The 10,941-nt window shown below is 39.4% G+C and overlaps 2 protein-coding genes and 1 pseudogene across 2 annotated transcripts in view; 2 read left to right on the forward strand and 1 right to left on the reverse strand.

Annotated features, from left to right (window-relative positions):
- Positions 1 to 385: 385 nt before the first annotated feature.
- On the forward strand, positions 386 to 5,174 carry MPC1L (mitochondrial pyruvate carrier 1 like). The gene is made up of 2 exons (XM_039888535.1): positions 386 to 758; positions 3,216 to 5,174. Exon 2 carries the CDS (start codon positions 4,256 to 4,258, stop codon positions 4,712 to 4,714), a length of 459 nt encoding a protein of 152 aa, XP_039744469.1. The 5' UTR covers positions 386 to 758; positions 3,216 to 4,255; the 3' UTR covers positions 4,715 to 5,174.
- Positions 1,918 to 2,035, forward strand: LOC120581512 (uncharacterized; annotated as a pseudogene).
- Positions 5,175 to 7,740: 2,566 nt separating the features above from the next.
- CUNHXorf38 (chromosome unknown CXorf38 homolog) overlaps positions 7,741 to 10,941 on the reverse strand; it is a 25,161-nt gene continuing 21,960 nt past the window's right edge. Inside the window, exons 8-9 of the mRNA XM_039888541.1 lie at positions 10,577 to 10,739; positions 7,741 to 9,134 (exon numbers count right to left, since the gene is read on the reverse strand). Coding sequence (XP_039744475.1) covers positions 10,578 to 10,739 — 162 coding nt within the window. The 3' untranslated portion in view covers positions 7,741 to 9,134; position 10,577. The remainder of the gene's footprint in view (positions 9,135 to 10,576; positions 10,740 to 10,941) is intronic.

Here is a 10,941-nt window from a genome sequence, read left to right on the forward strand (position 1 = left end):
TGGCTATCGTAGATCAAAGGAGACTAAAGAAACATCACAGTTAAAATGCAATGTGCGATCCTGGTCTGGATCCTGGACTAGAAAAACAAAATTGTTATACAGGACATTATTGGACCAATTGGCAAAATTTGAATAAGGATTGTAGATTATGGTATTATATCAATGTTAAATGTCTTGATTTTGATGGGTATATTGTGTTTATGTAAAAGAAAATCCATGAATGTCCATATGCTTAGGAAATACACAAAATACACACTGAGGTTCTTGAGAAATACCCTTAGGGTAGAGAAAACAATTAAGCGAATGTGGCAAAATGTCAACAGCTGGTAAATCTGGTGAAGGATATATGGGAGTTCTTTTGACACTTCTTTATTCTTGTTTTAAACTATTTTCACTTGTGAGTTTGAAATTATTTCAAGATAAAAAGTTTAAAAAATAATTAAAATAAAAAGATGTGCTGTCTATGGTCCATTGCATTGGAACTCACCGAAGATGGTGTGGGTTCGGGGTCGTTAAGGTCAAGCTGGATTTCATGGGACCTGTGACTTGGAATCTTGGTTAAATGAAAGTATGTGTGTGTGGCGCATTTTCAGTAGACTGGGATCTACCTTTTAATTTGCTTGTCTTCTCCCATCCTTTTCCTTTGAAAGATGATGGTGAACTTGCTGACCATGTTCATCCTACTGTCTCTGGGTTGAGTCACACAGCTTTATGTTGGAGAGGCACAAAAGACAGTAGAAATGCCACTTCCAAAAATGGTAAAGAAATGTTAATTAAAATAATGATAAACCTTTAGCTGTTTAGTCTATTAAAATAGTGAAATATACAGCAGGAATAACTTACCTGTTGGGAAGGGTAGTCACAGTATAGCATTACAGATGTTCTCTAATCTCAAAATTGTTTTGTCACTATCTTTGCTTCAGCCAGGTAGAATTCTCCACAGAGTTGCTCATTTCTCGCCCTGTATCTTTCTCAAGTCTCCCTTCAAGTTCCATTATAATATCTTAGCCTTTGTTTGGGCCATTCACTGCTACTGTAACAACCAGCAAATATCAGCCAGGCACAAAACTCATAGAAAGACTATATTTAGCCGGCACCTACCAGTCTGGAACCTACCAGGAAAGTCACTTATACATTTTCTGTACTTCCATTTCTCTACCTGTAAAATGCCCCTCTGAACAGACAGACCTTGTCTTGTTCAATATGGGCCACATCTAGTCAACACATTAGAAAGGCTTGTGGGGAGAAGGAATATTTCATTTAGTAATACTTTCCCTGGCCTAAGGGAACTTACAACATAATTAGAAGGACAGAAACACATCAGAGTGATTTGTGCAGAGAACTGATGTGAGAAATAGGAAAACTTAATCCTGGTCTACCATGAATTCACTGTGTCACCACGGCAAATAACATGATCTCTCAAGGCTTCATGCCTTATTTGTAAAATGAGGGGATTGGATTGGATGACGATAATGATAATAGCTGAAATTCACTGAGCACTTATTATATACCAGGCCCTTTACTCAATACTGACAAAGATTAACACATTGAAACCTCACCATACTGCTGGGAGGTAGGTACCACTATCATTCCTATTTGACAGATAATCCGTGAGACCCTTTCAACTCCAGTGTTCTATAATTATGTGATTTCAAATTAAATTCTATGGTAAACTGTATTTTCCAAAGGTGGCCACAATATTTCCCATCCCACATGCTCTTCTTAAAGTGTCACTTTGACATTCCTTTGAAAAGTGGGTCTATGCCCCCTCTCATTGAATTTAGGGAGACTTGTAACTGGAGGAAGTGATATGTGACTTCCAAGGCTAGATTATAAAAACCAACATAATTTATATCAGTTTTCTATTGCTGCACAACAGATTACCATAAACTTAGTGGTTTAAAACAGTACCCTTTTGTCTACAGTCATGCCACCCTGAACAAGCCCGATCCCGTCTGATCTGGAAGCTAAGCAGGGTTGGGCCTGGTTAGTACTTGGATGGGAGACCACCTAGGAAGACCAGGTGTTGTAGGCATAAAAAATAGAAAAAAAAATAATAAGGGTTTGTAAGCTGACAAGGTCCTTGCAATCTGTGAGGTCAACCAAAGGTTGCCTTGCCTAAAAAATAAAATAAAATAAAAATAAAACAGTACCCATTTATTAGCTCACAGTATATAGGTCAGAATTCTGGCCATAGCATGGCTGGATTATGTGATCAGGGTCTCATGAGGCCAAAATGAAGGTGCTGGCTAGACTGAGTTTTCAAAGGGACATTGGGGATCATCTTAGAGTTCTGCCTACCATATAGTTCTGTTTCTCGTTTCACTTGTTCTTGGAGCTTAGCCACCATGCTGTGAGGAAGCATAAGCAGTCTGTGGAGAGGAACTGAGACGGCCAGCCAATAGTCCCAGCTGAACTCCCACCCAACAACCAGCATCAACTTGCCAGCTATGTTAAGTGAGCCATTTTGAAAGTGGATCTTCCAGCCTCAAGCTGAGCTGCCCCAGCCGGCAATCCATGGAGCAGACTGAGCTGTCCCCATTGAACCCCACCCAAATCACAAATTTTGAGTAAAATAAAGGATTGTTGTTCTACACCACTAAGTTTTGGGGTGATTTGTTATGCAGCAATAGGTCATTGAAACCCAGTAATAACCCAAGTGAGATGATCTACAAGTACTGAAAGCTTTTGTGGACAAGTAGTAGTAACTCACAATTCTTTTAGGACATTGGAGCATCTGGCAGTGTAGGCGTAAAATGTCATTCAATTCATGCTTGCTGATTTATTAACTCAGACTTATAATGAACTAATTTACACCAGTATACTAGTCATCCATATTTGGAAGCCCAGCATTTTAAAAGGGTTATCTAAAAATTATGCTGCTTTCCTTTTCAGCAATGGCTATACTATGTATTTTTAAGCTATATTTGTGAAATATTTGGGATGTAACTGAACATAATGAATTTGTTAACTTTTAAAGGTTCAATAGGTTTATCTAGAAATCACTACTTAAAATATTAATATTTCAATGTACACTCTAATTACTTTTCAACAATTGTTTTTATTGGAAAAAGTAAAAAACATTAGGAAAGTAATCATCAGTTTCGTCATTAAGATTTTCATCAACGGATATTAACTATTAGGTGAAAGACTGTTGGAGAATAGAATATCTGACATTCTTAAATAGGCTCCCCTGAATTGTTTCTTGATTACAGAAGGAAAGGGTGCTTTTACAATGGAGAAATCTGGCAGACAACTCCTTAACCAAATGATCAAACTTAATATCACCAATGATGGAACAAAGTAACATCCTCTGTCTGCCGCTGTGATGCATTAAGGAAACGATATCACCTACATGCTATTCCTGCCAAAAAATGTTCAACCTAAATCTAATCAGGAGAAAATAGACAAACCCAAATTAAGGACATTCTGAAAACCCATTGACTTGTATTCTTCAAAAACATCTGTCACTAAAGACAAAAAACACTGAAAACTCTTCTGGATTAAGGGAAATTAATCTAAAAGAGATAACTAAATGTGAATCTTGATTGGATCCTGGATCTTACCCCCACCCCCACTCAAAAAAAGAAAAAAAGCCATAAAACTGTAAAACTTAAATATGTACTGCATATTAGATAACAGTACTGTACTAAATGTTAAGTATCTGAGTGGATTATTGTATTGTGGTTAAGTTAGGAGAATGTCTTTGTCAAGAGCCAGATGCTGGAATATGGAAGGCACAGTGAAATGTCACTGTGTTCACTGTGCCTTCAACACTCCAGCAAACTGTGTAAGGACTAAAATTCTTTATCTGGTTGAAGAATTTTGTATCAACATCTAGTCAACACTGTTGACAGACTGGACTGAAAAAGCAAAGCTTCCTTCTGCAGAGCTGAGGAGAAGCAGCCAGCCACGCTCACTTTCCTGGGTGGCACGTATAGCCCTGAAAACTTTAAAATGTCTGCAGCACAATGGGAGCAAAGGACGAGGCTGTGATTCCATCTTTGCTAGAGGGAGCATAGAGACTTGCACGCATGCACGCACGCACGCACGCACGCACATTCTACACACTTCAGGTACGTGAAAAAAAGGCACTAGAATGAGGCCACGCTCCGGCCCGTGCTGTCTGGCACACTTTACGGCAGTTACGCTTGGACAGACGCCACATCCGGGTACACTGTGACTTCCGAGTTCCACGCTCCGTCTCATTGTGAGCTGGCTCTTCATCCGTTGGCACTCACACGGCTTAGTGATCATGGCGGCCTTGGCGGTACTGTGGCAGAAGGCGAGGGACTACATGAAGACCAAGGAGTTCCGAGATTATATAACGAGCACACATTTTTGGGGTCCCGTGGCCAACTGGGGCCTACCGCTAGCCGCCTTTAGAGATATGAAGGCGTCGCCGGAAATCATCAGCGGCCGCATGACAACAGCGCTCATTTTCTACTCGATGGCCTTCATGCGCTTCGCTTACCGCGTACAGCCTCGAAACTTGCTGCTGATGGCGTGCCACGGCACCAACGTGATGGCGCAGAGTATACAGGCGAGCCGCTACCTAATGTACCACCATGGCGGCGGCGCTGCACAGGCCATTGCTGCCGCCACCATTGATACCGCTAACACCAACGACGACGACGCTGCCGCTGCCGTCACCACCGACACCGACACCGCTGACACTGATTTTTACATCGACGTTACAGCCTGCGACGCCTAGGCTGCCAGCTTGGACTAGGTGGCCACCAGCCCTAATCCACAGCCCCCAAAACAATTTTCTTAATGACTTTCGAGTAAGCCCTGTTGAATCTCTGCAGTTTGCGAGCACTGTACTAGTAATTCTTCCTAAAGAAAAGACCAGTGAAAAGTTTGGGTTTTGACTCTAAAACAGTGAGACTCTCATTTAAACCTGCAGTTTGGTTAATAAAAAATAGAAAGTAGCATAGAACTAAAGCCGAGTGTTGTCGCCTCTTTCTTGACCTGGAAATGTTTTGAAGGTCAGGCCACATTGGTCGGTCTTCCTTCCTGTTCATGGGACCTGCAACTCAAGGGTTAGTTTTACATAGGAGAGGAAGACTGAAAAGACACTTTAAACTAATTCATTGCTGTTTTATTTTCCTAAAGTTCTCTTGGGGACATGTTTTTGTTATTTATTTTGGGGGTCATGGCCAAAAAAGGATGCTTAGCACACATTTTTAAAACTTGGTAGAATCACCAATCTCTTTACACCAAAAAAAGTCCCAGAGCTACTTGGAAATGAGTTTAAATGAAATCAGTGAAATCGTTTACTTTTAAAGAATGCTTATTAAGAGAACCTAGAATCTCTTGGTGACAGAGAGCAATTATAGAATATATGGAAACAGGATAAGCAACTCTGAGGTCAGTTGTGTCAACCCTGGACTCTAGGTAAATAGACAAATAGAAAATAAAAACAAAATCATAATCCCTTCCTCTTTTCCTCATGCCTGAAAATGAGGAAAATGGTAGTTTGTAAAACTGGTTAACCTGTCACCCTGTGTTGAACACTAGCTACGGTTGGGAGTGAGGGTCAGTGGTCAACTGTATTAGCCCAGAGTATCCTCCTACGAATCTCAGGAGCTATAGAGTTTCCTTAAACCTTGGAGTGGAGGGGGAGGGGGGCGAGGTGGACACGACACACAACAGAAGGGTGGGGCTGTGAACATGAGGCCATTCTGCAGCAGAGGCTACCCCCTGGGACTTGACCCAAAATCTCCCCCTGCCTCTGGAGGATGCAGGAAGTTCCAGAGTGATCTACTGGGAACCCCAATGTATGTGTTTAAGACTGCTTAAACCCTGCTTTTGTTAAAGTTTTCAAATACAAAGAAATTGAAAACAACTATCTGAAAGTTTCTGAAATTATCAGGCCTTGGAAAAGACAGACATATTAGGGGAACTCTGGAAGATTCCCTTTGTCTTCTGTGGCATCAAAACAGAAGTCCTCTTTGTAGGCAGCTCCTGCATTTCGCATTCTACATACAGAGGGGGAAAAAACCAAATTCTGGAAAACTTGTGTATTAGTTATCTACTGCTGTGAAACAAATCACCCCGAAACTTAGCTTAAAACAACATATTTATTATCTCACAATTTCTGAGGGTCAGGAATTGAAGTGGTTTTGCTGGGCCCTGCTAGCTCAGGGTCTGTCAGCTATCCACTCAGGTTGCAGTCTCTGAAGACTTACCTGGAGCTAGAGAATCCAGTTCCAAACTTGCAGTTTGCAGGCATCTTCAGTTCCTTGTCATATGGGCCACAGGGCTGCTCACAAGATTCCCCCACAGCAGGTGTTCTAAGGGCAAAAGCCCAAGATGAAAGCCATAGTTTTTTTATAGCTTAATCTGGAAAGTGACATACCGTCACCTCAGCTGTGTTCTATTGGTCACATGGAGCAATCCAGGTACACTATGGGAGGACAACACAAGGGTGTCCTGGAAATACCAGGAGGCAGGGATCATTGGGGGCCATTTTGTAGGCCGGCTACCACATGGCTCTAAAATAAAAATTCTCGTGCATTTCTGAAACTCAATATAAAGTAATAAAGCATGCAAAGTCATTGCCCGTCCTCCCAAAGATGTCACAAAAATGCTCAATTTGCAGTTTTATGGTCATTACTAACATGCATATATCATAGAGCATGGGTTTGAGAAGTAGGAAAGTAGTCTCTGGAAGACAGTGGTAGTTCCTAATATTTTAGATAATTGAGACTATAATGCAATAATAAAAAGCTGTTCTTAAAGTTCTGAAATGAATCAACTTTATATCAAGATTTTTTATTAAAACATGGAAGGATTTTCCCCTTCACCATTACATGAGTAGAAATTAATATATTTTTAGATTTGTCTTACAAAATATATTTTGTAATTCAAGTATTATATTTCAATAAAAGGCTACTGTCTGTTGAAGACATTTCAGAGCAGGTAGGTTTCTAATTAACCTGGTAAGGGAAGAAGAGGCACTCTCTGCTGATAATTTCCTATCATTCTGCATTTATAATTTAGCAGGCAAAACGATTAGGGAAAATATCCAAAAGATTACAACACCTCTATTCTAATGCAGCGCTCTCCTTACAGGATCTAATTGGTAGCATGCCATCCCAACTAAGACATCTAACCCTTTGTTGCCTAAGATATTCATGCTTAAAGCCATATAAATGATTAATACTTTAATAAAAACGAACCTTTCAAATCATTAGGGTAACAATTATTTCATAATCTCCCCAAACTCTCAAAAATAATCCTCTGGCCTTTACAATTTAACTTAAACTGTCTACAGATCTCTACCAGTATACCACTATTTTATGAAGCCAATAACATTTCTGAATTGGCAGTTATTTTTCTAGAAGCTTTTGTTACTGACACACTTTTGTCATTTTCCAGAATTTGTGTTTTATACTGAGTTTAATAAGTAATGACTTCCTCCTTAGGTCTTCTGAGCTCCCTGGCAAAGCACAGGCTAAAATCCAAAGAACTGCGTTACCTTTTCAACTATAATGCTAAAACCATTTTTCTCCTCAAATTCTTTCGAAACTATGAACCAAACACATATTGTATCCCAGAGAGAGACCAAGAGCAAATCATATTGCTGGATGAAAACAAGGCATTCCGAGATTAAACAAAGCCTTGTGCAGAAGGGAAACCACTTCCTAGGCAGTTTCTGACCCTGACGAATCACAAATGCCCCCAAAGATTGAGTCGCCTATGACGTATTCCAGGAAATGTGACTCATAACTCTTGCAGTTTGAATTTATATTGTTCATGTCTCTTTATTTTGAAATTAAAAATTTTAAATAAAAAATTTCAAAATACACAAATGTGTGTTTCTTGTAAAAATTTCAAGTGCAGTATACAAAACAGAAAAGCCAAATTTCTTCTAACCATTCCCCCTCAACTCCAATTTCTTTCACAGAGGTTAACAGCAAAAAGAGCTTGGGAAAAACAGACAACTTTTCCAGACCTATTATGTGAAAATACAAATAGTTTTACAGCATGCTATGTATTGTTAAACATCCTGCTTGTCTTTTTAATATATCTTAGAGATTATTCCATATTGCTACATTACAGCATTTCCTTATTCTTTTTACAAATTGTATAATACTCTGTAGCATGGCTGTGCTGATTTATTTAACCAGTCCTCTCTTGATGGCTGGCTGCCAACGCTTGTCAATACTCTTTTGTGCACAACTTGTGCCCGCATGCACAGATCTGTAGAAGAGAGGCCCACAGGTTGATGTCCCTGTACATGCCACATTTGCTTTTAAGCCCTCTCTGGGAATGTCTGCCTTTGTTTCAACTTCAATGTAATTAAATGCTGCCAGTATAATGTTTTTATAAACAATATATTTATCAGAACAGACATTAAATCCAGTAAGATGAAAAACCTCACAGAGCTATACCTCTATACCTTAGAAGTCTTCACATTTGCATCTATGTCAGTGCCTGGCACATGGTTGACACTTGATAAATGTTTGTTGGATAAAGAAAAGTTAACTAGATATAAGAGATATGAAATGAAAGTGTTCATAACCTCAAGTGCCTAAAGTTGGAAATCAGGTGTTAAATTGGTTAGTGAATCCATATTTAATTTGATGGCAAGTTTTGTACCTTATATCTAGAAGCTAGGAAATATTTCATTAAGTTTCTTAGTTTGGGGGGAGTTGCAAGGTGCATGAAAATTCTTCTTATTACTGAAGTTGTCTCAAGGAACTCCATGAAATGAAGGGAGAAAGAAAATGTAAGAGTAAAGACCAAACGGTAATGGGAAAGATTAAAGCAGGAAGTTACAGGCACATCTGCATTCATCCAAGTTTTAAAAAATTACATTAAATGCCTTTTAATGTAAAATTATACCAAACACACCCCCACCCTTGGCCCATTCTCTGCAGATCACATCCTTGATGAGCAGCTGAGGAAGCAAAAGACCTTGGCTTCACTTGGGTGATTCTTCCAATTCCTCCAGGTAGCAGGGATTTGGCGATTCTGTTCCTGAAGGTCCAGAGGCAACACGGCCCAGTTAAGTACCACTGCATACAATGCAACAGTGGTTTCACAGTTCAGGAAACAAACAGGACAAAGTGGATGACTTTCTGGGTAAAAGGAATTCAGGAAGTATGAATGAATTTGTGAATCTGTTGAAAGAAAATGATGTCTTTGAATTTCCATAAGAATGTTGACATTTCATTCTTAAATCTCCTAAGGAAGGACCAGGCTTAGTTAACAGTATAACTAACATTTATAATTATATATGAACACTCTTAAACTATCAGTGGACCCTTCAGTCAACAAATATTCATTGAGCACAGGAGAACCAGGCTCTGGGCTTGGCACTTGGGATCTAACTGAAGAGAAAAAGCTGTGACTGCCACGGAAGCTTACTTTTCCTAAGTACCATGAACAAGCCACCAACTGTGGAGCTTCCCTCAGCATCCCTGTTTGTGATGCTGGCCTGGGCCCTCCTCCCTCTTTGGTCGATCAGTCCCCACTGATCAGTCTGGACCCAATTCCTTGTCCTACTTACTGCTTCGGGCTACCAAAAATGGTAGTAACAGTTCTGTACTAATTGGAAATGGCTAGAAATTGGTCTTTCAGACATTTTTTTTTTCTTGCCTTCTTCCAAAAAGGAAAGATTTATTATATTTTGACTTTTACATCACAGCTAGCCCCATGGGCATCCTCATGAATGAGACTTTCAGGAAGTGGGTGGGCAGAGAACTCTAAAGGACCCTTCACAGAGGCTTGGCCAAACACAGCCTTTACTGTGTTAAGCAGCTGGAGTTTAGGACCAGGAAAGAATCTCACCTTTTAATTAGCATCAAAACAAAACAAATAAAACAAAATAACAAACAGCAAAACAAAACAAAACAAAAACTCTGGGTGATAGCAAGTTTTGGCACAAGAGTATCCAATACATTTTTGGTCAGTATAGATCACACAATATCAAGCTCATGAATTTAAAAAAAAAAAAAAAAACCCTCCCAAAGAGTCAAAGGAAAGTCCAGGAAAAGACAACAAAAATTCCTTTTTGGTTGGGTAGAGTATGCTAGTAAGTTTTTCCTTTTGCACAGAAAAGGATGGGTGAGATGGAAGCCATGCTAACCTTTCATAGAACATGCCTGATTTTTGTCAAAGGGCAACCTAAAACAGAATATTTAATTTTTTTTGAGGGAAGAAAAGTAAAATACCGAAAACATTTATTTTAACAAGTTTTTCTTATGGAAATTAACAAGTTGCTATTAATGCCACAGCTAAGAGCTAGGCATCATTGGCATCACTTTTGAGCTGATGTGCTTTTTAATTATGTTATAAAGTTGATCCACTTAAGACCAATGACTTCAGGTAATATCTGCCTAAACAAAGCTGACAAGGGGGTTATGTTGAATTACTTCACAGATATGAGAACCATCAGTTAGAAAGAGCACAGAGCCCAGTGTCTTTTCTCTCAAATAATAAGGACACAGGGAAACTTCAGATGATACTAAGTTGTGTGTTCATTATGACTTTACATAAGAGAACAGACATCAAAGAGATGAGGTTATTCTGTCCTTATTTAACATCAAATGCCTAAACTTACCTCAGGCCTTCCCTTGAAGTGTCTGTGCCCTAGGTTCCTTTGAATCCCGTTTTTGATGTTGCAGATGGAGGCTGTCTAGCTTCTGCATATCTTCTGTAAGACCATTTCTAAGATCCTCGTTGTTTCTTAGAAATTCTTTTACCACTTCCAATCGATTTGCAATCTGCAAGAATAAACCATACAATGTACAGCTCAGATCATTTTATAGCAGACTTGTAATTCAGATGAAAAACTTACTAGCTCCAAGACTGGCTCCTGCTCATGTGTCCACCAAGAGACAGGAATCTTAGCTACAGGCACCTGCTCACAAACAGGTTAAGGTTTAAAAAACAAAACCAAACAAACCCTTTAAAACAAAGCAGAGG

This window comes from Pteropus medius, unplaced genomic scaffold (assembly GCF_902729225.1).
Source record: "Pteropus medius unplaced genomic scaffold, Ma_sr-lr_union100, whole genome shotgun sequence".
NCBI lineage: Eukaryota > Metazoa > Chordata > Mammalia > Chiroptera > Pteropodidae > Pteropus > Pteropus medius.

Coding starts and splice junctions, on each gene's coding strand:
- MPC1L (XM_039888535.1), top strand. CDS start 4,256: ATGGCGGCCTTGGCGGTACTGTGGCAGAAGGCGAGGGACTACATGAAG.